Source organism: Pteropus medius, unplaced genomic scaffold (genome assembly GCF_902729225.1).
Source record: "Pteropus medius unplaced genomic scaffold, Ma_sr-lr_union100, whole genome shotgun sequence".
NCBI lineage: Eukaryota > Metazoa > Chordata > Mammalia > Chiroptera > Pteropodidae > Pteropus > Pteropus medius.
The window spans coordinates 7,685,505-7,711,882 of record NW_024349797.1 but is presented as its reverse complement, the minus strand read 5'-3'; the positions used below and the strand labels follow the sequence as shown (position 1 = coordinate 7,711,882).

At 40.5% G+C, this 26,378-nt stretch overlaps 1 protein-coding gene, 1 long non-coding RNA gene and 1 pseudogene across 9 annotated transcripts in view; 2 read left to right on the top strand and 1 right to left on the bottom strand.

Moving 5' to 3' along the window:
* The window catches only part of LOC120619572 (uncharacterized), a 108,784-nt gene extending 89,243 nt beyond the window's left edge, over positions 1 to 19,541 (top strand). Inside the window, exons 3-4 of the long non-coding RNA XR_005657557.1 lie at positions 15,565 to 15,692; positions 17,850 to 19,541. This is a non-coding gene — a long non-coding RNA (uncharacterized LOC120619572). The remainder of the gene's footprint in view (positions 1 to 15,564; positions 15,693 to 17,849) is intronic.
* TSHR (thyroid stimulating hormone receptor) overlaps positions 1 to 20,813 on the bottom strand; it is a 102,012-nt gene extending 81,199 nt beyond the window's left edge. For 5 of the 8 annotated variants that reach the window (XM_039883953.1, XM_039883958.1, XM_039883957.1 and 2 more), the window contains exons 1-2: positions 20,596 to 20,813; positions 19,977 to 20,217 (exon numbers count right to left, since the gene is read on the bottom strand). In XM_039883953.1, the coding sequence (XP_039739887.1) occupies positions 19,977 to 20,146 (170 nt within the window). In that variant the 5' untranslated portion in view covers positions 20,147 to 20,217; positions 20,596 to 20,813. Of the gene's footprint in view, positions 1 to 19,976; positions 20,289 to 20,595 lie in introns of all 8 variants that reach the window. The other 3 variants (XM_039883954.1, XM_039883956.1, XM_039883955.1) reach the window with 3 other exon arrangements.
* On the top strand, positions 11,026 to 11,141 carry LOC120619870 (uncharacterized; annotated as a pseudogene).
* Positions 20,814 to 26,378: the final 5,565 nt, after the last annotated feature.

Below are 26,378 nucleotides of genomic sequence, written 5' to 3'. Positions count from 1 at the left end.
GACTCTGGCCCTTATGCCCAATGTGGGGGTCCTCGAACAGGCAGTCGTCACTCAAGAGCTCCCCACTGGGCTGGCTGAAACTTTGTCAGAGGTGCAGCACAGTTCGAGGCTCTCCCTACCAAATCCTGCTTCTTCTCCTTTTATCCTTCATTGGTGTTACCCCCAGCGAACCACATGCATCCCTAACTCTGTCTCAGCATTGTCCCAGAATAACTGAACGGATAGAGATGGTACATAAAGAGGTCTGAGAAAGCAAGAGGTAACATGGGGTTTTGGAAATGGATCGCTTTCTGTTAGCTGGTGATGAGGATCCCTGCTGGGTAGTACGTGGGAAACAGTCCCTGCATGAGGTGGCAGCCTAATCACTAAAACTCTCACCAGTGATGGCCTGGAGGAATGTTCTGTAAAAGGAACTGCCCTGACTCATGCAATGATTCATGCTCTAGAAAAGTATATGTGGCTGTGTTAAGTTGGGGAGGGAGTAAGAGAAGTGAAAGGAAGCATCCAAGGAATTAGCCGGCTTTCATAAAATTGTATTAAAGCTACTACAGATAGATAATGAAAAAGTGGAGAATAATTAATAAACAATTGAAAACTAAATGTGAAGGCCCTCATCCAGTGCACGGGGAAAAAAGCTGAAGACCAAACTCAGGATTTAAGTGTTCTACTTTTATTTATCTCTCAGTGAGAATGGGCCAAAAAACTGTGGTTTATTCATTCACTGGGATACTGTAAAGAGATTGCTCTGCCCATGTATCAGTTGACGTGAAAGTCTGCCAGTTTGGAGTAGGAACTGAGCAGGACTCTGCACGCCAGATTGTGGTACGAGCACTCAGGCCGTATGATCTGGTAGGCCCTGTTGTGCTGGAGGTGTCAATAGTAGAAATAGAGGTAGCATGGTGTGGGGTTTAAGGTAAGCCCTCACAAGAGAATCATAAGGCAGCACCCTGAAGTTCTGGAGCAAGGCCACACCATCTGCAGTGCAGTACGCTACTGGGTCCAATGAGACCGAATGTTTGACTGTGGAAACCAAGTCCCATGCATCCTAAACTGCCCTTCATGAACTGAGTTCTGTAGGACTGACTGCCATAATAGCAGGCTGACTCAACAGCAATTAATCAGATGGAAAATCGTACGTAAAAATCAAACCTGGGCAGGACTACAGAGCATGAATAAAATATATGAGCACTTAACCTAGACCCCTAAGTCGCCAAGGTTGCAGCACTGTCCCTTCCTTGGCTCATACCTATGGCTGTATAAGGTATTGCATATGAGCAGCCCAGGGAAAAAGGAAAAGCAGAACTTGGTTAAATGGATCATTTGATTTGGTATGCCAATGTTGGTTCCGTATGTTTAGCTAAAATGGACATCAGCTGCATGTGGAAATGGCTTAGAAAGACAGCAGCAAGGAAAAATCTTCCCAATGGGAAGATTTCATGGAAAAGTAGCCAGAGATAAGAGTATATACAGGATCATGAGCAACTGGATTGGCTTGAGAAGAAAAAGACTGGAATTTTCAGAGAAAAGAGTCTGGGCTAAATGCATGAGGATGAATATATGGAATGTGAATATCTTTGTATCACATGTTAATGACCACTAGAAAGCAGCCACTATAAAAGAAGCATTGAATAATCCAGATAAAACAATTTGAGCAGTTGACAGTAGCCAGCCTTTGTCACTGACTACCCCAGAATTTGCATAATTGGTACATTAACAGAGGGGACACTACATGTCAATAGCACGGATGCCCACTCATCAAAGCCGATCTGGCTACTGCCACCACCAACCAGTTTGCAACAGAGATCAGTGTGGCACTATTACTTGAGGGAGCCACATGGCCACTTGGTGGCAAGTTAAACTTTGAGCCCTTTCCTCCTGGAAGGGCTAGTGGTTTATTGTCATAGTAGTAGACACTTATTCTCGGTAACTGCCCACCTTTCCTGCCTCTAGAGCTTCAGCTAGCACCACTATCTGGGAGATTTCAAAGTGTCTGATCCAAGCATATAATCCCATACAACACAGCATCTGACCATGAGACTTACTTCACAGAGGAGGAGATGGGAGGTGAGCCCATGGTCATGGGATCTACTGGTCATGTCAAGTACCACACAACCCAGAAGCAATTGGTTTTACGGAGCAATGTACTAGCTTTCCAAAAGCACAAATGAAGTGCCAGCTTGTAGGCAATACTCTGCCATGACAGGGTAACATTATGCAGATTACACAAACTTCTATTTTGGTGTTATGTCCTGTTAGGAAGAATATATGGGTCTGGGGACCAAAGGGCAGAAGCAGGAGTGGCCCTAATTGCCATTATGGCCAATGACACAGGGAGGGATTCTGTGCTTCCCATCCCTATAATTCTAGGCTCTGCAGGGAACTACAAACTATGACTGCTATCTGGACATTTTGGACTCCTTATGTCCAGGGACAAGCAATCAAAGGAAGAGTTAATATCTTGGTTGGAGTAACATCCTTATCAGCAGCGAGAGATAGGCCAGCTGTTATGTAATAATGGTAGGGAGAAATACAAGTGGAATTCAGGTAACTCATTCCAGTATGTCATAGTCCTTGCTCGATTATGACTGAAATGGACAAGTCCAGCAACTCAGCCTGAGAAGGGTATGGTTACCATAGGCTCTGGCCCCTCAGGAACGCAAGCTTGGATCGTACCAGATGAGCCATCAAGGCCCGCTGAGGAGAGAGCTGGGTGGAGGACAGAGAAGACCAGCACCAATGGTGGTCCTGAGACCACCTGCAGCAACAGGGCTGGAGTTCATCCCCTACCCTCTTCTAAGTTTCCCCTCAGGAAGGCAGACCCGCTGAAATCCCGGGCGATCTGTTCTCCACATGTGTACGGAGACGAAGATCTGCACAGCGCAGGGGGAGGGGGCTGCGGCGGTCAGGGAGGCGCGCGCTCCGTTCAAGAACGCGCTTGCTGTTAGGCGCCTCCTAGTGCAGGTGGCACTCCTAACCCGCTCTGTCTCTCAGCATCGCCCCCATCGTGCAGCAGCAGCCCTATCTCTTGTGCTGAGCAGAGATCCACTCTGAGGTACCATGCAATCATGAAGAGGAGGCCAAGGGAAGTGGCGGTCGTTGACAAAAGCCGCCAAAGGTTCAATTCAGGAAAAGATCTAAAAACGTCCCCTGGGTTTCGCAACAAAGGTTGTACTGGTGCCTCTGGCAAGAGCTTCTTCAGTTGAGTAACGGGGGCAGAAGCCTCTGTACTAAGTAAGCTAAAGAGTGAACGGGACGTAAAAACATCAAGAAAGTAATGATAAAATTCAATCAGTGTTTAGCTGTGAAGAAAGGAGGCAGGTAAGGAAGTAGGAGTGGTAGGTGGACTAAGATATGAGAACTATGGAAGGATTTATTTTTTTAGCAGAAAGAGACTTGAGTCTGTTTGGATAACAGTGGAAAGGATCTGAGAGAGAGAGAGTCAAGGTAGGGTTAGGAGACCAGGGGGCCTGGGTACAGAAAGGACTCCCCTTGCATTGGTATAAGGTACATGAGCAAAGAATGGATGTAGATGCTTTTCAATTAAGAATTTAGTTTTTGTTGCCTTGTTTTTGTAGTATAATTCTCTCAAAATCCCTATATTATAAATCTATGTTCCCCACAATATTTGATAAAAATATAACCACCCGTATTCTTACTCTGCCGAGTGAGAAAGATTATCCCTGAGTAATGAAGTGTACACTTGAACAACAACTTCCTTGGTCTTTAGTTCTCGGAAGTAGAGCAGAGCCATCCTATGGCTTTCATTTAATGGATACGGAAGATGACACACAGAAAGACTAAGTGCCTTGCTGGAATGTTCATGACTGGTGGAAGATCTCCTGACATACGATCTCCATTTCTATTAACCACTCTCCCTATATAAATATAGTCTTTCCACATAGTCACACAATAATTTCCTTATTGTGCGGTAGACTTCCATCCTCTGCTCTTCACCATGACTTTTAGCTGATGTAGCTTTACCCAAGATATTTCCCCACCCTACTTTACTGGTATTGAAAATGAAGATATTGGATATACTGTGAAAAGAAAGCGTAGCACCCCCAAGCTAACCCACTTTTTTTGGTCACGAGAGACCCACTTTCTGTAAAGTGCCAAGTTTCTTATGAGTAAAAGGAATTCTTCATGAATATGTTAGAACTTTTACTGTCACACAGAACTTCAATCAGACAGAACCATAAGAGATTCTTTCATGCTTTGTGGAGCATATTTCAGAGCTTCTGGCTTTGTTGTTTTAGATTCCAGGGGCTGCGGATAGTTGTGAAATGGCAACTTGGTTATGCTACATAAGAAAGCCAGCCAACCATTAAATAAGGGCATCTGGAGAGTTTGGAAATACTAACAGGCCTTTCGGCAAAAATCTGGCACAGAACAGATAAATCTTTCTTACAGATTTATGGGCCCTATTGGGACAGAGACTGCCCCCAGTCAGAATTTCTGTCAGTACCCAACTAACAGTAACCCTCCAGGGATGAACAGCTCTGGAAGAAGATAAGAAGCCTTGTAAATCTTTTAAGTGTCCCTTTTGCACAGAGGACAAGTGTTTGTTCTCCTTTAAAAAACTGCACAGCTCTCAAGTCGAACAGCGGCTGAGTGGTTCTTGCACGGAAGGTTAAATCAGGCCAGATCACACAGGTCTCAGACCCACGATTACAGGGGTCCTCAATCTTTGGGCTGTGGGCCAGTACAGGTCCATTGCCTATTAGTAACTGGGCCACACAGCAGGAGGTGAGCGAGCGAAGCTTCATCTGTATTTGCAGCTGCTCCCCAGCACTAGCATCACCACCTCAGCTCCACCTCAGGTCATCAGGCATTAGAGCCTCATAGGAGCACCAGTCCCTGGTACCAAAATAGGTGAGGACTGCTGCACACTACTGCATCAGTGATAACAGTTAACCTGTGATAAAGGCTTTATTCTGGTTTACCAGGTATTTCATGTTCATGCTACTAGCATTACCACACAAGATCTGCATAACCACTCTATGATGTGGGTGTAGCAGATCTTACTAGTTTGTTCATCCTGTGAATTGAACAAATAGAGTCTCCCACACAGAGAGTTGGTGGAGAGCTAGAATTAGACCACATATCTTCTGCCTCTAAGTCCAGAGTGGGTTGGAAAGAAATAGCTGACAAGTAAGCTCCTTATTCTTAACGGGAAGAATAATCTACTTCTCTTTTTAATTCTTAGCACATTTTCTTTCTTTCTTCCTTTCTTTCTTCCTTCCTTCCTTTCTTTTCTTTCTTTCTTTCTTTCTTTCTTTCTTTCTTTCTTTCTTTCTTTCTTCTGTCTGTCTTTCTGTCTGTCTTTCTTGTCTTTTCTTTTCTGTCTTTCTGTCTTTCCTGTCTTTTTCTTTCCTTCCTTCTTCCTTCCTTCTTCCTTCCTTCCTTTATCCTTCCTTCCTTCCTTTTATTCCTTCCTTTATTCTCTCTCTCTCTCTCTCTCTCTCTCTCTCTCTCTCTCTCTCTCTCTTTCTTTCTTATCTTTCTTTCTTTCTTGGCATATTGGTTAATTTTTTAAATGGAGAAATACCAATTTTACCCTGATACCAAAACCTGGTAAAAATAACACAAAAAAAGAAAACTACAGACCAATATCTCTCATGAACACAGATGCAAAAATCCTAAATAAAATACTAGCAAACCGAATACAGCAACATATTAAAAACATTATACACCACTATCAAGTGGGCTTCATCCCAGAGGCATAGGGATGGTTCGACACACGCAAATCGATTAATGTGATACACCACATAAACAAATTAAAAAATAAGAATCATATAATCATATCAATAGATGCAGAAAAAGCCTTCGACAAGATACAATATCCATTTATGATCAAAACACTTCACAAAATTGGTATAGAAGGAAAAAAACTTAACATAATAAAGGCCATCTATGACAAACCCTCAGCCAACATTATACTTAATGGTGATAAACTAAAAACCTTCTGTCTAAGATCAGGAACAAGGCAAAGCTGTCCATTATTACTATTGTTATTCAATATAACATTGGAGGTCCTAGAGAATGCAATCAGGCAAGAGAAAGATATCAAAGGCATCCAAATAGGAAATGAAATCAGACCGTCACTATTTGCAGGTGACATGATTCTCTATATAGAAAATCCTAAAGACTCCACAAGAACACTACTAGAAACAATAAGCAAATACAGTAAAGTTTCTGGATACAAAATCAACATTCAAAAATCCATAGTGTTCCTATACGCTAATAATGAAGTGTCAGAAAAAAGTGGAAAAAATAATTCCTTTTGCAATTGCAACAAAAAGAACAAGATATCTAGGACTAAATCTAACAAAACATGTGAAGGACCTATATAATGAAAACTATAAGACCCTATTAAAAGGAATCAAAGAAGATACAAAGAAATGACAAGATATTCCATGTTCTTGGATTGGAAGAATCAACATAGTTAAAATTACCTTATTACCTAAAGCATTCTGCAGATTTAATGCAATCCCCATCAAAATCTCATTGACCTTTTTTAAAGAAATGGAACAAAAAATCATCATATTTGTATGGAAGCACATCCTGAGAAAAAGAATGAGGCTGGAGGCATCACTCTGTCCGACTTCAAATTATACTACAAAGCAACAGAAATCAAAATGGCATGGTATTGGCAGAAAAACAGACACACGGACCAGTGGAACAGAATCGAGAGTCCAGAAGAAAACCCACATTTACATGGGCAAATAATTTTTGACAAAAAAACCCCAAAAACGTGTAGTGGAGAAAGGAAAGCCTCTTCAACAATTAGTGCTGGGAAAACTGGAAAGCCACCTGCAAAAGAATGAAACTAGACTGCTGTCTATCACTACACATCAAAATTAACTCAAAATGAATTAAGGACCTGACAATAACACCTGAAAGAATAAAGTACATAGAAGAAAACATAGGAACTAAACTCAAGGACCTTCAACTTAAAGAGGATCTTTATGACCTCAAAAGCGAGGGAAATAAAAGCTGAAATAAATGAATGGGACTACATCAAACTAAAAAGCTTCTGTTCAGCAAAAGAAATTGTCAACAAGGTAAAGAGACAACCATCCTAATGGGAAAATATATTTGCACGCAACACCTCTGATAAGGGCCTAATATCCAAAATATACAAAGAACTCATACGACTCAATAACAACAACAACAAAAAACAAATGATCCAATCAAAAAATGGGCAGAGGACCTGAACAGACACTTCTCCCTAGAGGACATACAAATGGCCAACAAATATATGAAAAGCTGCTCAACATCACCAGCTATTAGAGAAATGCAAATCAAAACCACAATGAGATACCATCCCACACCTGTTAGAATAGCTATAATCAACAGGACAAGTAATAACAAATGTCGTAGAGGATGTGGAGAAAAAGGAACCCTCATACACTGCTGGTGGGACTGCAAATTGGTACAGCCACTATGCAAAACAGTATGGAGTTTCCTCAAAAAACTAAGAATTGATCTACCATATGATCCAGCAATCCCTCTACTGGGCATTTCCCCCAAAGACTTGAAAATCCATATCTGAAAGATATTTACACACAATGTTCATAGCAGCATTATTCATAGTGGCCAGGACATGGAAGCAATCGAAGTGTCCTACGATAGAAGATTGGCTAAAGAAGCTGTGGTACATATATACAATGGAATATTACTCAGCCATAAGAAGAGATGAAATACTGCCATTTGGACAACATGGATGGATCTTGAGATAATCATGCTAAGCAAAATAAGCCAGAAAGAAAAAGTTGAAAAATCACATGATATCACTTATATGTGGGATACAAACCTAAAAGCAACAAATGAACAGGACAAACAAACAGAGACTCATGGACATGGACTATAGACTAGTATTTACCAGAGGATAAGGGTGGGGGAGGGAGAGATAGACGGGGTAAAGGGGTCAAATATGGTGACAGAAAGAAATCTAACTATGGGAGGTAAACACATAGTGTAAATATATATATGCCTTACTGTTAAAGTGTACAGCTAAAACTTATTGGATTTCGTTAACCAATGTCACATAAAAAAATAAATTGGAAAAAATATAAAATAAAGGAGAAATAAAACAAGATATAGAAGCCAATTTTATGATAAGAAACACCATTACAAATAGGATACTGTTTGAGTTCTGCAGCTTCCCTATAACGGAGAAAAGCCCTTTGAGTAAGTATTAGCAATTAAAAGGGCAAAAGAGTTATGAATAATGGCTCATGCACTGATATTAAGTCACTTCTTTCTGGAAGTTGACAAAGATTGCTCTGGGACCAGCAGGAGTAAGCAAGCACATGGTATTCTCTGGCCAACTGGCTAGAAACATTCTCCTTCACAAGTCGGGAACTCTTAAGACCTTTTGACATGGGAAAGTAGTTTCATGGCTCTAAGCCTCTGAGAATAAGTATGGCCATTTTCGGTGTCCAGATTATTATACCTAAAGTGTAAGGCATTTAGACACTGAGTGGGGCCACACTCTGCACCAGTGTGTTGGAAAGGAAGCTGCCTGAAAAGTCCTGAAAGTCCATGAAGCTTGGCCTGTTTCCATCTGTTTTCCCATTGGGCCACTTGTCCAATGGCCACACTTTCTACATCTACAATGTGGATGAAACGTGAAAACATTATGCTAAGTAAAAGAGGCCAGGCACGAAGGTCACATGTTACATGATTCCATTTATATAAAATGTCCAGAATAGGTAAATCCATAGACACAGAAAGCAGATTAGCGGTTGCCTGGGAGAGAGGGAGTGGGGAGTTACTGGTTAAGGAGTACAGGATCTCACCTTCCATCCTGGGGCTTTTCTGTTAATATCTGGGAACTCTTTCAACATCCATGCACAAGAAACCTGGAAGGTTGATGGGATTAACACTCTGACCTATAGGGTATAAGAGCTAATGGATAAAATTTTCCTTTCCTCCTTCTTAGAGCAAGGGTGCTGAGATGTATATCATCTGAATTCACAGGGGGTCCCATGGGATCACCAACCATTTGCTTTTAATAGCAGCTAACTCTCCCCACTCCCTGCTTCACTCCACCATCCCACCATTGTGCTCCCTGGAACCTTACCCCCCAATAAGAATCCTCACGCAGGGTCTGCTTTCTGGAGAATCCAGGCTAAGACATCATCAACTCTCTCTTTCACTCAGACTCCTCACAGTCTGTTAGGAAATCCTGTTGGTTTTTCCTTCAACATAAATCCAGGATTCAATCTTTTCTTACCACCTTCCCTGCTATTCAACTGGTCCAAGCCATTGCCATCTCTCACCTGATTAATAAACACAGCCGGGGTGGTCCTACTAAAATGTAAGTCAGTTCATGCAGTTATTTTTGTTTCAAAATCCTTAATAGATTCTTATCTCATTTAGAACATGTATATATAATACCTTATAACGATCTACAAAGTACAATAGGATCTGTCCTATAACTGCTTTGATCTCATTTCCTATAGACCTCCCTGCTTTAGCCACACTTCTTGTTACACCTTAAACATGCTATGCATTTTCTCCCATGTATTCCCAACTCTGGGTCTTTGCATGTATTCAGAATTTTCTCCCCCCAGATGGATATTCAAATGCCTCTTTCTTAGCGAGGCCTTCTCTGACCATTTAAAATGCAACTTCCAGCATTCCTTCTCCCTCTCCCTTCCTTAATTTTTCTTCATTATACTTATCACCATCTGCCATTCTATGTGTTTTACTTATTTATATTTTTGGCTATTTCCTCCTGCTAGAATGTAAGATCAATGAGATCATCTATTATATATCTCCAATGATTAGAAGAGTACTTGTGCATAATAGGTGATCAATAAATATTTATTGAAAAAAGAAAGGTAGAAAGAAAGAAAAACTAACTACAATAAAAGTCCACCTCTCTAGAGATAAGGTTTTTGGTCATTGCAAATCTTTAGACCATGGCCATGTCCCAGAAATAACTGAAAAGGGTGTGGAGAAGGAAAAAGAGCAGTCACAAAGCCCACAGGAGACTTTGTCATAGGAGAGCCCCTCATTTATGCCCTATAGTAAATAGGTCCTATTTACTGTCATGTACAGATCCTTTCCCCAAAGTTAACCTTCTAGTTTCCCAGCTCACAAAAGATTGAAATAAAATATGAAGCAACGGTAGCTGGCAATAGGAAGAGACAATTTCAACCCCCTCTCTGGAGCTGAGTAATTACGATAAAACTCGGGTGTGGATAAGATTAAGCTAATGTCTACAAGATGTGAGCCAAAGGCTTCATGTATCACATAAATACAGAGATCGTGTTTTTTGAAAGAAAAATTGGGACACAGGGAGCTCTTTCCAGGTGCAGGAGGGGTGTGAGAAGTTAGTTAAGATGATGATGAAATATTTGAGTTTCTAGAATATTCTGATGGTAAAATGTTTTAAATAGGGCTGCATGTAAGAGAACTACATTCATAAGATGGTTTAAAATTTACAAATGCCTGCTTTGTAATTTTAAGAAAAGAATTTGTTTTGAAAATTTCTGGGACGCTAAATAAAAGTTCTTAAGGAATCATATAGGAATGAAGCAAAGTAGGTAGAGTGAGATATCTAAATGGAACCCTTTAAAATCCAATTTGTAACTTTGAATAAACAGAACCATTTTGCCCATACTTAAAATTTCCTCCAACTATTTTTCAGTTGCAGTAATGAAAAGCAAAGAGTAATTAAAAATATAATCCAGCTTCAGTGAAAATGCAAACAGGGTCCGGATGAAGGTTTTAATGTCCAATATGAGGCATTAGACGCTTGTAAGATCTGTTTTTAAAATATTGACTTGAAGAATAGCCACATTTAGTGAACCTCTACCTGAAGAGCTTGCTCAAGGGCTAAGTGTGAGGCATGAAAAAGTAATCCTGATAATGTATATCACAGTCAAAGGTCAGGACATTTTTGTTTATTTTAAAAATACACTTTAGGGACATGGTTCCATAGTGTAGCAGTTAGCACGTCTGCTTTACACTCAGAAGTGGGTTCACGCCCCAGTGGAGCCACGATTCATGGTCTACGGCCATGCCACCCTGAACAAGCCCGATATCTGATCTCGGAAGCTAAGTAGGGTCGGGCCTGGTTAGTACTTGGATGGGAGACTACCTAGGAAGACCAGGTGCTGCAGGCATAAATAATAGTAAATTAAAAAAAAATTAAAAAAATAAAATACATTTTAGTGTTCTTTGTAATAACATAAAAAGATTGAATCATACTTAATATCAAATATATACGTGTCATACAAAAAAGCCAAATTATTCTGAAACAATTTCTTAATTTTCTGGGGGTGCAGGGGTCAAGGACATCTTTGAAAATCTGAGGAAAGTCATAGATTCTCTCAGCAGTGCACTGATATACCTGTATACAAATTTTCACTTCATCACAAATTCCCGGGAGGACAATCATGGACCCCTAGGAAGCCCATGAACCTCTGGTTAATAAATCTCAATCTGAAGGGTAATAAACAAACGTGTACGACAAGGAAATATTGAAATAATTGTATGGTTAGATCAATTCAAGTTAATAATTTCTCAGCTCTGTGAGGTGAACCTGATTTCAATTAATGATAAATCCAGATAAAATTTGCTCATTTAACACTATGTTTTAAGGATTCTGATTAGTTTTCTATGTCTACTACTTTATGAGAGCTGATAAAAGAAAACAGACTCCAAGATAGCCAGTGTTTGTTCACACAGGTGAAATAACTAGGCATTCTGGACCAAAGGATCTGGACCAACAGGACAGGATGAGCATGGCCTCTATAGAGCTGGTCTGACTGTTGAGGATGGGGGCTTACGCACACATAGCACTGCCTTCTTCACTGGCCTCCTCCAGTGCCTGCCATTATATGCATCAAGTCGCTTACTTGAGTCAAGTTACTGGGATATTTAAATACAGAATTGTATTATTCTGAAGGCACAAAGAAATATTCTTGGAAGGTATATATGAGGCCACGTGAAAAACAGTTAAATGATGGAATAGAATTCAAATTATCTGTAAGTTTTCAAAAGTTAAATTAACAACAACAACAACAACAACATGGAGATAGAGACTTCAAAGGAATGTCCCATTTGCTCTGGATGGCAACTGGGTGTCCCAGATATCCTGGGCACCCTCTCCTGCTTCCTCTTGCTTAGGAGTGCTACATTTGGAAAGTTTAGGAATCTCTGATGGAGTTAATTTCTTGGAGGTGGCTGTTCAAAGGAGCGTCTTTAACATGGTTTTAGCAATGTGAACATAGGGTCAAACAGGTGGAGACAGATGTGGAATCCCATCAGATGTCATTTCAGAATCTAAAAAACCAGTATCTCAGATAACCAAGAAAAATATAAAACAAAGGTAGAATTTCATCTATCTTAACAGAGCAATAAAACTTAAGGACTTTAAAAAAGAATTACAAAAGGATATGAGGAACCCGAAAGAATGTCATTAAAGTGCCTCTGGAGACATTCATTCATACATTCATTTATTAAACAAATATTTTTTGACTACTGATTATATGCCAGGCTGTTTCTGGGTACACGTATGCATAACTGAGTAAAACAGATGACAACAAAAACAACCTTGCCCTCATGGAGATTATATTCTAATGGAGAAAGACAGAAATAAGAAACACAAAAACAAGCAAATTACGTAGTATGTTAAAAAACAAACAAACAAACAGGAATGTTAAATTTTAAAATTTAGGAAAGCCGGATTGAGAAGGTAACATTTGAACGACAACGTGAAGGAAGTGAGAGGATTAACTACGGGAATTTCTGGGAAAATAATGTTCGAGACATAGGGAATGTGTAAAGCCTGACAAGTGTGAGGGACAGCAAGGAGGCCAGTGGAATAAAAGCTGAATTATGAGTGAAAGTAATAAGTAGAATTGGAAAAATAAAGAAGGTCCAAATCATGTAGGGCCTTTGGGGCCACTAGAAGGACTTTGAGTTTTTATCTTGAGATAACTCGGAAGCTTCTTGAAGGTTCTGAGAAGAGGAGGGGCATGGCCTGGCCTACATTTAAAAAGATCTCTTTGGCTGCTGTGTGAAGAACAGACTGTGATGGGCAAGCAAGGGTGGAGGTAGGAGACTGTTAGGATGCTCCTGCAGTAAGCTAGGAGGGAAGACACCAAGTATCTTAAGAGAGCCAAAGAAATGCAAAATTCAACCGAAGCAGTGAAGGATGTTCTCTACCACCTCCGTGGGGATTGCAGATTTTGAGGTGGTCCTGAGAGACCAACCCCTTTTTAAGTTATTGACTCCTAGTTATAGCGACAATAAACAAGGCTCAGACTGTCCCAGCATACCCCACAGGCCACTGGTCTTTATGGTCTATTAGTAAGATCTATTAGTAATCTATCCTTCAGATTGGGACACAACTGTGAGAGTAAAAGGAATGCTATTAATTAGACCTGGACGACAGGTGTAAAAGGAGGTTCCACTTAAATAGGGCAGCCCTAACTATTAGGAGCCTGGGAAGCCAGTGGATGGTTTCATAAAGAACCAGAGTTTAATGGGGGGAAGACTAGCTTACTTAATGATTAAAAATGTCTTCTAGCTTGGGAAAAAATTAGAATTAAGAACAGAAATGAGACTCTAAATCAGACCCACAGTATTAATATTTTTGTGCTGAGTTTAAGAATAATTAATATATATTTGGTAGTTTTAGTATTTGTATTATTTACACTGGCCTATTGAACTATCTAATAGATTGGCCATGTAATTCCAATTTAAAATGTATAATTGAGTAATTTATTTCGACTTGTGATTTAAGTTGGAAAGAAAATTATTTTGTACTAAATTTACTTGGAGAGTGCTAACCATTCTAAGCATTTTATATGTATTGAAGGGAACAAGAAATCATGCTTTAGCGGAAATTTGTGCATTGCCTAATTCTTCCAAGATTCGGAGTCTGATTCTATGAGAGCTATTTACGACTCTGTAGATTGTATATAACTGAAACCACTGCAAAATCATTTTTGTCTATCAACATGCTATTCTGTCCTGTTAGAGCTTCAACTGACTGACACCCCGCCCCATGAAAGAAGTCAGTTTTGTCTCCATTAGCATGTTTACTTCAATATTCCTGATCTTTAAGTATGTCGATTTGTGGATTCTCCCGTGAACTGATTGCTACATCTTACCAGTTTCCTCACTGCAGTGGGTTGACCAGTGTCCCCATCTAGTCCTGATGATCTCACCCCAGAGTGAGTGTTCTTAATCATTCTACTCTTCTGCCCCTGTAAATAGCACTGGGGTGTCTAAAAATTTAGGATTCTCGGTACATATAAAGTTTAATTAAACAGATTTCCTAGAATTTTCTAAGCATTCAGAAAGTTTTGTCAAATATTCAAGTGCTTTAAAAGAAAATATATTAAATTTGTATTCAAACTATTTATTATGCTAAATTTTAAAAACATATTATTAAGTTATAAAATCTTAAAGTAGCTGTTGCAATTAGATTAACAAATAAAATAATAAATATATGGAAAACTCAAAAAGAACTAGGTTGTATATTTATGACTTGAATGAATCAAATATTTTAAAACTCAGTTATCCCCAATAAGTCCTTTTTGTGCACAAAATCTGCCTCCACAGACATCAGAATTCACCATGACCTGTATGTGTGTTATGAAGAAAGTTATAACATACTGTGTTGCTCATCAATATCTTTGTCGCAAGTGAATAAATCACACTCCTTCATTATTCTTGGAATTCTTCAAAGCTCTTCAAATGAACAGTTCCATTTCCTGGAACATCCCTTCCCCACGCCTTCCTCCAACTCCACCTCCCTACCCCCGAACCCCTGCAGCTCCTTATACCCAGCTCCTACTTGTTCAGGATGTAGCTCAAGCCTTCCCTGAACCCCAGTTTAAGTCAGTCTCCCCATCCCCACCAAATATAGTCTCAACACACAATTATAATGATATGTTTATGTGATTATTTGATTAATATTCAGCCTCCACACTAGACTGTAAGTAAGATCCCTGAGGGCAGGGACATGTTGGTGCCGTCCCTCACCAAATCCAGAGCTTAGCATAGTGCCTGGAATACAGCCAGTGCTTAATTAATATTTGCAGAATGAAGAAAGTGGTAAGTAATGTTGAGGGTACATGGCCCCTCTTTGGGGGAAATTCTCCACTGTGTGTAATGTTAGAAGGACCCAGTTCTGCATCTTTCATTACAGACACCAGAAATGGGAGAGGGGGATCTCCTTCTTCTCGCTGCTCCTAGTAGCTAGGACACAGCAGGAAATCTATGCCAGATAATCAGATGCTCCCGTATAGGATATTACTCTCTGGCTGGTGATTCAAAGAAGCAGGGACAGTAGAGAAATTACTGATGGCAGCACATAGACAGTTCAGCAGAATTGGAACCAGGAGCCCAGCACCACAGGTGTCCAGTGGCTGTGGCTGAGGTGTTGTCCGTGAAGTTGTTCCAACCAGATGGTTGGCTAAGGCTCCAACTTCCTGCCTGGCCTGGGCTCTGGCTTCTTCTCAAAGCTTAGTTACAATGAGTCTGTAAATTACATGTTTTTCTTTTGAAGTATTTCTTTCCTTTTTAAACTAGACAGAGTGGGTTTTCTACTACCATCAAAAACCTTGACTGACACAGAGAGAGGAGAGGAGAGGAGAGAATAAAACAGAAGAAGTCGCAGAGCCTGGAAGCATGACGTGAAGCCACCTCTATAAGACAAGGTATGGGCTGCGATGGGGGAGCGTGTGGATGCGAAAGCAGAAGGCTTCTCTCTAGGTTGAAAACCAAATGTTATTCAGGTTATGACCACTGACTGTGACTAAAATGATTGTGGAATGTGTATCAGGTATGATTTGGAGACACACGAGATTGTTTTAGGCGGAATGCCCGCATGGCCTTAAATAACGTTGAAACACATAGTGAGAAAATGATTCCCTCTCCCATTATTTTTCAACCCTTCTGATATCACCGAGGACACCGTGTCAGATTGGTATAGATTTCTAATATTTCTTGAACACTTATTACTCTTTCTTTTTTAATGGAGAAGGCAGCCTTAGGCTCAGAGCATTCACAGACAATAGTCGTGAGCTAGAATATAACTACATTTGTATTTTCATCGTATTTCATTTTCCAGTTACCCGCTTTTTATAGCAAGTTGTGCTAATTTTCCATTTATAGTTGTGATACAACTTTCAAGTAAATTTCTTTCAGTTAAAGAAGTTAGCTAACTTAAAGATACTGAACAAATGCTAGCACAGGTAGAACGCAGATCAGGCAAAAATCTGGAAGATGGTGAGCGATTGTCTTCATCTAAGAAAACACTAGGATAGTCCATCGATTAGAGCCACAGATGCAGAATGCAAATGACTAAAAACCTAAGCAAAAATCAGAACCTAAAAACAACAGCCGCAATAACTCCTTAGGAAACATTTCTGAAGGCACGCAAGTGTGTGATGGACAAACCATTAGTTACTTCACTGAAGCCCTAGACCATAGATGGCAAGGGATGGAGGAGGTAGAGGTGGTGATATAGGTTGTTCCCATCATGAAACTAAAAGCAGGTAGGTGGAAAGGCCAAGGCAAGGTGAGGCAGCGCCTTCTCCAGGAGTCTGCACAGATCCAGAATGGCTGCCAAAGCCTATCCATCTCCCCATTCAGAGAAGAGATGGTCTAATCGTGCAGAGAGGTGGCAAAGGCATGCTCTGGATAAGAGTGATGGGTCAACCTCACTATCCTTGGTTTTGAGGTAATAGGATCTATAATTAAAATTTTTAATTTTATTCTGCTTGCTTCATTTAAGTTGCCTTAAGTCAGCAAATCTCAACTGAGAGGAGCAATTTTTTTTTTTCAAACTACCTGTATATCAGATTGTAGACTATGCCATGGCGGAGGGGGAAGAGGGTGGGTCAGGATACCAGCTCTCCCTCACCTACCACCTAGTTAGAGCCTCAGTGGGCTATTATGCTCCACTGAAGGGGGTAAGTGGAGACAAAGATTCTGTGACAGCCACAACAGTATAACCCTCTCCCACCCATCCACCAGACCACCTGGCAGGAGTATGGCTAGTGCAAAAAGAGGTGATCTATTTACCTTTCAGCACCATAATGTATGGATAGGCTTAGGAAAAATTGCTCTCAGCTCCATAATAATTTATGAACCAGCGAGGCAGTGGTTACATAGCATCTAGCTTCAGAAAAGCAGTGACCACCCAGACCAAGATCTTAATGACAAAGATCTGGTTTGTTCCAACAGGGAACACCTTCTATAACAGGTGGTCTTCCCTTTCCTCCTTCCCTCCTTCTTTCTGCCCTTCTCCCCACCCCCCAACCCCACAGACTCTTATTTCCCAAGTCCTTGCATATTTCTCAGGCCAACAGGGCCCAGGGTTGTCTGTGGCTTACTGGACACCAATAGTTTTTAAAGTTCTTACTCTAAAGCCTCAAGATGAAACCGGGGAAAAGCTGACCGGGTGAGACCCACTTTCATCTAAGAGCAGTGGTTTAAGGATACAGCTCTGTGGCATGTCAAATCCTGGCACCACCACTTACCCGCTGTGTGCCTTTAGGCAAACTGCTCATTTTCGTCTGCCTCAGTTTCCTTGTTTACAAAATGAAAACAATAAAATCGTCTGTCTACTCAACTAGGTTTTCTGAGGATTCAGTGGGTTGAGTTCATGCAAAGTGCTGAGAATAGCCCAATATAATTGTCAGCTTTCCATATTTGACTTCTCTCATCAAGTTTCCTTTAACAAGAGTTCTAATACTCCGCCACCCCAAGTTTTGAAATTCATTTTGCTACTGTTGTAGAGGGCTGTGGTCATTGTGTAAATTAGCCGACCATTTTACCCATACTTTTCCATTTTTTCTTCCCTATCTCAGAATAACTTCGTTCTTCAGAATAGCTCCCTCCGCCATTGTTTTCAAGGTCAGATTGTCCTTGTCTTTATCCAGTTCTTAGTCTTTGTGACTCAGTGGATCTGCTCAGGCCAGTCTCATTAGCATCACAGACATCAGAAGGCACCTAATCTAACCCAGAAGAAAACTCCGGTCCTCCCGGAATCAATGATCTCACCTAACTGCACAGCAGTGAGAGGAAAGAAGAGAACTCAGGCTTCCTGAGTCCGGCTCCTTCGCTCTTTCCCTGACACAACCCCTCTTCCTCATCATTTGGTGGAATTATAAACAGGATGACTCCAAGTTCCCTTCCGCTGTCGTAGGCACATTTCTCTTCAAAGACTTAAAATTCTGCCACGTTTAAAGAAGCCTCTGAAGAAGTGATGTCTCTGGCCTTCTTTCTCTCCAACACACAGCGAACAATCTGAGACCAGCACATTCTTTCATTCATTCACTCATTCATTCATTCATTCATTCATTCACGTAAGCTTTTTTTGTGTGTGTTGAACACCAAAGGAGTTCTAAGGTTGAGTGACAGGGTCTCTGTGTCAGAGGAGCTCATGTCCTATTGGGTGGGCATGCAAAGAAATAACGAGTTACAGAAGAACATGAAGTGTGTAAGGGCCAGGATAGGTTTGTGCACAGAATGCTGAGGAGAGGTAGCTCACCCAACCTCGGGAGCATGAATCAGGAGAAGCTTCCTGAAGAAACTGACCCCTGGTATGGATCTTAGAATAGGCATTAGCCAGATGAAGAAAGGAGAAAAGTTGCTGTAGGCAGAGGAGATGAAATATGGGAGGGAAGGCAAAGGCAGTTTGTGAGAGCAAAGAACTTTGGGTAAAATGCCAGAAATTCTGTTCAGTAGGAATGGAAAGTCAGCAAATTAGGATCCATGAGGTCTGAGAGAAAGACTGGGCTTGGTCTTAGAGGATCCGGTAGGTTATACAAAAGACTTTTATCGTGGAGGCCACGAAGAGTGAATGTTGGGGTTTAATCAAGAATAAAGAACATCTTTTATTCTGTGGTGGTGACATGGAGAATAAAGCAGTATTTGGAGGTTATTGTACAAATTAATCCAGGTGAGATAAGGAACTGAGGCATCTCAGAGCACAGAAATACATGCTGTACCGCAATGTTCATCGCCTACTGTCGAATGTCCCTATGAGCTAAATTCTTGAGAAAAATCTCAAAGTACAACTTTACCGTTACTTTTTATTTATTTACATTCTCTTCAATAACCTGCACTTTCTTACCTTAACTGAGTTTAACCAGCCTAGGTCATTTTACTATTTTTCTTTCTGTTCAATTTTAAGCACTCAAGAAAGCCTTTTTTTCCCTTGGTCTTCTCTACAATTATCCTTCCAATGATCATTGATTTAAATGTCTGTTAAGGAACATATATAAAACTTATTTAACATCAACTTTCTAATTTGGCAACATTTAACATGCAGATAAAAATGCACTTTCTGAAATCTCATCTCTTTATACATCTACCAGGCCTATCCCAAAAGAGATTTCTGGAATTACTATGTCAGTGGGCAGTTCACATTCGAGAAAGTAACTCAAATACTTCATACAAAGTTACCTTTATAGAAAGTATAAAGGGTATATTCTAAAAAGAGCCTCTGATTAAATTTTTATCAACTATTTGAAGAATCAACAGACCAGCCAAGATAATTTCCCATCTAGAAAGACTAAAAGAAGAAATATATATGTATATTTGCAATTTTATATTACCCAAAATAAGAAAAAATTTCAGTTCTTGAGTTGCTATTAGTCTTATTAACATCTGAGATTAATAAGAGGCAGCCAGAGAGAGGAGCAGGCAAAGTACAGGATAGCAGCTCTTGAGAAAGAACAACTCTCACTTTCATCTCGTACCAAGGTTTTGTTACCCTTTTCTGCGTTACTAATCACTGCGGTGTCAGCAATCCCAAGCTGGGGCGAATGACTTTTTATTCACTACAGACAGACTGACAGACAGACAGAGACACACACACACACACACGCACACGCCTCTCTAGCCTATTTTCAAGTTTTTTGTGCACTTCCATCCACCCTTCCAGCTGCCCTTGGCCTCTGGGCCCTGCCTCTCCTCTCCCAGCTACTCACAGAGTCTGCGTGCTGGACGGCAGGCTGGGGATGCGCTGGATATCCTTGCAGGTGACTCTGAAGTCGTCCTCCTGGTGGCACTCGCAGGGCGGAGAAGGGCACCCTTTACCCCCCAGGCTCCTTGGCAGGGCGAGGAGCAGCACCAGCTGCAGCAAGGGCGTCGGCCTCATTTTCCACGGGTCGCCAAGGCTATCTCATCCTCCACTACCGTCTCAGCCCTCTGCGCCTGGGGTTCCGCGGGCTGGAGGAGAGAGGGTGAGGTGGGAGAAGAGAGGACTCGTTGGGGTTGCGACCTCAGCACCAAAGAGGAGGCTGGAGAGGGGACAGAAGAGGCTCTTAAGTGTTCCGTTTCCCTAGGTAACTTTAAGCCCAAAGAAGCCTATTGGCTTTACTTCCCTTGCCCGGAGCTGCGCAGCCCGCTCCTTCTGTTCCCGGACACCTAACACCGGTCCCGGCGGGCCCCTCCGCTTTCCAACCAGCCCCACGCGTTCCCTTCTCCCATTAGTCCCCTCCAAAGCCCAGTTTTGGCGCTCCCTCCTTTCCTGTCTCTAAACCCCACGGGCCACCTGTCTCCGTGGGTAGCCTACAAACGCTGTCTGCCGGGACACCCCGCACGCACTCTCTATCCCGAGAAAGTCCCCGCGGAATGGACTGTCCAGGGCGGACGGGGATCTGCAGAACTTCAGCTCCTCCTGGCCTAAGACGTCTCCGCTGACGCCAGCCCCAGGTGCGGCAGAGGCCGGGGCACGACACCCCTGGCGGATCCTTGCTGCTCCCGGACTTCAGCCCAAACCCGGACCGCTGGGCGCCAGCGACCACACTCGCACAGAAATCTCCGCGAGGAGTCAGCCCCCTCCCGGCGGCGAGGCTGGTGGGGACCTAGACTCTGGGGCCATCTGCTGGGCAGAATCGGGAACCGCAGAAACTGTTCTGGCGCCTGGAGGAAACGCTGAATTTAGCTTTGCGATATGAATTCGAAGATGGAGGGTAAATTCTGCTCCGCCCAGGAATTTTATTGAGCCATATATCTCCCCTTTCCCCCCACTCCGAGAAGAAGGGGAGAGAAAGAATACTTAAGTGGCACACGATCACCTACTCATCATTCTTCACACAGTAGCCAAAAAATAATAATTTAAAATATAAATCATATTGTGCCAATTTCCCTCTTAAAGGCCTTCAATTGCTTACTAATTCTTCTTGGAATAAAAAGACTATCATCTCCTCATATACTGTATGTTTCCATTTATATGAATTTCTGGAACAGAAGGGAAAAGCTATGGTGATAGAAATCAGATTAATGTTTAGAGAAGATGAAATAAAATACAGGAGAGAACTCACAGGGATTATGGAAATGTTCTATATGTTAATTCGACTGGAGATAAGTGAATGTTTTCTTTTATTAAAATTTATTGAGCTGTACACTTAAAATATGTATGTTGTAATGCTTACAGTGGCTTTATTCTTAATCCAAATTGGAAGCAATCCAAATGTACCTCAGCGAGGCAATGGATAAACAAACAATGGCACGTGCATACACCCAGGAATACTATTCCGCAATAAAAAAAAGGAAATAATTTTAAAAAGAAAATTACATATAAATTCTAGAAGCCAAAGTTTGCTAATCCCTGTTCATCAAGATCCTGCTCTTACCATTCTGTACAATCTTATTTCACAATATGCTCCCCTGTTCTCTACATTCAGCCACTTTGCTAGACCCGAAACAAAACTAGTTTATGGTCACCTCTGAGCTACTTGCAATGACTGAACTCTGTGCCTGGAACACTTTGTCCCCAGATCTTTGCATTATTCAAGTCTTAGTTTAAACATGACTTTTTCAGGAAGGATTTCTCTGAAATTCCTGTCTAAAGTAATGATCCCCCATCATAATACCTTGTTTAACTGTCTCCAAAGCATTTATCGTTGATTATTATTACTGATTAATTTACTCATTTATTGCCTGTCTCTTGCTGCTCTCTCATCCCTATCAGGATATAAACTTCATGAAAACAGAAACCCTGTGATTTTTTTTTTTTTTTTGGCACTGTATTGCTGACACCAAGAACAATGCTTAGCTCAGAGTTGGTAAAGAATAAATTTTAAATGAGTGTGTTACCCGACCAAAGTCTGTGTGCCCAATGCTTTGAAAGGTGAAAACTCCAACTGTCAGGGTTTGGAATAAGGAAAGGTTTATTGATTGAGATAGAGAAAGTACCAACTGTGTTGCCTCAAATCTATCTTGCTTGCTGGACCAGGCCAAAAGTTTTTAAGGGCTGGGGGGCGACAGGTAGGGTGAAGTGCTGGTGGGACAATTTTAATGGGAGGATCTTGGAACTTGGCCTTTTATGGTAAAGGGGTGTCAGCACTGGATCTCTCTTGGACAATGAACTCTTGGCTTCTGAGACGGTTCTGGTGTTCGAGTTCCAGTTATGCCCCTGTCCTTGTCTGTGTGTGTGTGTGTGTGTGTGTGTAGGGGAGGGAATGATGCTTTGGTTCCAGGTGCTGCTGGAGGCCAAAATTCTCTCCTCTGGGCATGCTTTGGCTATGTGACTTGTGGCTTCGGTCTGCTATCTCTGAAAAACAAACTTAGTACCTCATCAAACAGAATAGAACCATTTTGAGCTGGTTTTGTGGTTACAGTCAAACAGGTTTGCAATGCTTATGTCAGTTACTCATTGCAGCATAATCAATAACCCCAAAATGTAGAAGCTTAAAACAACATTTATTATCTTGGAATTTCTGTGGGGGAATTTAGGAGTGGCTTAACTAAATGCTCTGGTTCATGATCTATTGTGAGGTTGTAAACAAAATGACAACTAGGGCTGCAGTTATCCAATAGCTTGGCTGCAATCTCACTAAATGCACTTATTTGGTCCAGTAGCTGTTTTGTAGATCCCAACAGATTAATTACATAGATGAATTGTGTTGTCCGAGAACAAGCAGTTTTACTTTTTCTTTTCCATTCTGGGTGATTTTCATATGTTTTTCTTATCTGATTGCACAGGTTATAACCTCCAGACAATTTTGAATGGAAAGAGAAAAGGCAGACATCTTCATCTTGCTCTTAACATAGGGGGAAATAATTTTTTCATCATTAAATATGATCTTACTTACACAGTTTCCGTAGATGCTTTTTATCAGGTTGAGGAAGTGTTTTGTCAATTTCTCATCTGCTTAGAGTTTTTAATCAGGAGTGGGTGTTAGGTTTTGTTAAATTATTTTTCTACATCTATTGAGATGTGTCAGAATTTTTCTTTTCAGTTTATTAAGATGGGGAATCATAGTAATTGATTTTTGAATGTTAAACCCCTTTTGCATTCCAGGAATAAATCCCACTTGATCCTGACGTATTAAGTTTTTTGTGTTCTTGGATTAAATTTGCTAAAATTTTGTTTAGATGTTTTGCACAGATGTTCACAAGGGATAATGGCCTGTTATTTTCTTCTCTGTAATGTTTTTGTTTGGTTTTTGTATTGTGATAATTCTGCTACCATAGAACGAGTTAGAGAATATTCTCTCCTCTTTAAATTTCTGTAAGAGTTTGTATAAGAATCAATATTATTTCTTTTTTATTTGGTAGAAGTCACCAGTGAAGCCATCTGAACCCTGAAGTTTACTTGTTGAAAGTGTTTTAACTACAAATTCAATTTCAAAAAATAGATGTAGAGGTGTTTATTGTGACCTCTTTGTGTATATATATTTAAAGTGCAAATAAATAGCCTAGAGTTGGGTTATGCCTTCTGTCTTCCTTTCTTTCTCTTTTTTAGGGTACAAAGTTTCCTTTAAATACTTCTTTGGGGGCGGGGGAGGGGTCACCACACTCCTACGGAATTGTAGGTCTTTTACTTTGTTACACGCATCATGCCATGAACGCACAGGATGGGTTCCCGCAGCGCAGGTCTCTCTCCATTGGCTCTCGCCGCGAGCTGCTCTGGGCGGGGCAGGCTGGCTCCTCAGTTGAGCCCGGCATCTTTCTCTCTCTTTTTTTTCATCATTTTCCTTCATACATTTCAGGAAGCTCTCTCGGCTCTCAGAGTGCTTGATGTGCTTACTACGTACATTAACTCTCTTGGCAAGAACCTTGCCCTTAACTTGTTTGTTTACAATGCCAGCCGCAGGCGGGTAACACTGTAGACAGTTCCAGCTTTGCCACGGGAACAGTGGTGGGGCTTTCCTTTTAAACAGTACCCATCCTCTGGAAGTCTGGACATCACCTTTCTTGTAGATTCTCACGCGTGAGGCCAAAGGAACAACTCCACGTTTTCTGAAAGGCCTGGAGAACACAGAGTGGGAGCCTCCTCCCGGCTTTGTGTTGGTCATTTTGGCGAATTACTGGAAGATGACGGTTTCGGCCATCAGGACGTTATGTTTTCAATCTGACAACCTTTGCCTTTTATTTGGATTGCATAGATCAAGTACATTTGATGGCATTATCGATATTAGTTTAAGTTAGTAATCTTACTACTACTTTTATATTTGTCCCACTTGTTTTTTTGATGCCTTTTATTTTAAACCTCTTTGAGTTAATTCAGGAATTTTTATGATTCCATTTTATCATCTTCGTTGACTCTTAATTATAAGTCTTTGGTTATTATAGTGGTTGCTTCAGGGTTTTTACTATACATTTTAAATGATCAGAGTCTACCTTCAGTGGATATTACGTTACTGTAAGTGTGTTTTAAGAACCCTACAAAAGTATTACTTCCATCTCTTCTCTCCTGGCCTTTATGCTTCTGTCGCCATATATTTTACCTATACATAAGTTATAAACTCTATAAAACATTGTTCTTATCTTCATTAAGGTAGCCAATTATCTTTTAAAGAAATTTAAATCGGAAGAAAAGACACATATTTTTCAATTAGTTATTCTTTCTGGTCTTCGTTTCTTGGTGTAGATCCATATTTTCTACTGGTGTCACTTTCATTAACATTTCTTGTAGTACAGGTCTGCTGGTTATAAATTATTACATCTTGTTTTGTGTCCGAAAAAGTGTTAATTTTGCCTTCATTTTTAAAGGATATCATTACTAGGTACGAAATTATAGACTGAAAGTATTTTTTCCTTTCAGGACTAAAAAAATATTGGACCACTCTCTTGTTACTTGCTTTGTTTCCAAGGGCAAACCTCTCGTAATTTCCTTTTATCTTTTGTAACATGCATTTTTTTCTCCCTCAGGTTCTTTGTAAGTCTTTTGTTATCACTGATTGAGAGTCATTTGATTATCATGTGCCCTTGATGTACTTTTCTTCATACTTTTTGTGCAGTATTTTGAGGTTCTTGGATTTGTGCGTTTATGGTTTTCATCAAATTTGGAAATTTTTAGCCATTATTTATCATATTTTTTTTTCTGTTCTCTTATCTCTCTTGACTCTTTTGGGGATTCCAATTATTACACTTATATTAGGCTAATTAAAGTTGTCTAAGAAAGAGCTCATTAATGCTTTTTTCATTAAAAAATTTTCTTTGGCTCTATTGTTCATTTTGGATCATTTCTTTTGCCATGTCTCCAAATTCAGTGTTCTTTTATTTTTCTCTGAAATAGTTAATCTGCCACTAATCCCATCAGTATATGTTTGATACCAGATGAAATTTTGATATTGAGAAGTTCAGTTTGGGTCTTTTTCATGTTTTCCGTCTCTATGTAACTTTTTGAACATCTAAAAGACAGTAACTATTTCCATGTCCGTGTTAGTTTCCTACGGCTGTTGTAACAAGCTGCCATTTACTTGATGGTTTAAAAGGACAGAAATTAATTCACTCACAGTCTGAAGTCCAAAATCAAGGTGTTGGCAGGAGTGTGCTTTCTCTGAAGACTCTAGGGGAAATTGCTTCCGTGCCTCTTTCTAGCTTCTAATGGTTGCCAGCCGTCCTTGATGTCTCTTGGATTGCATCGCTCCAATCTCTACTCTGTATCACAAAATGCTCTGTGTGTCTGTGTGTCCTAAATTCCCTTTCATATAAAAAGACCAGTCACTGGATTAGAGTGGGCTCTAGTCCAGTATGACCTCAATTTAATCTGAATATCTACAAAGACCCTATTTTCAAATAAAGTCACATTTACAGGTATTAGAACTTCGAGATTTTTTTTGGGGGGGGGTATAATTCAACCCATAACAGGGTCTTTGTTTGATAATTTTGACGTCTTTGTCAGTTCTGGGTAGATTTAGATTGGTTGATTTTAATATGAACTGCATTTTCCTTCATTTTTTTGCATGCTTGATAATCTTGCAATGGTAGACATTGTAAATTTTACCTCTTTTGGTGCTGTTTTCATGTAAATATTCTTGAGATTTGTTATTAGGTATGATTAAATTACTTGGAAATAGTTTGATATTTTCAGATCTTGCTTTCAAGGCTTGTGAGGTGGGACCAGAGTAGCATTTAATCTAGTACTAATTATTCTC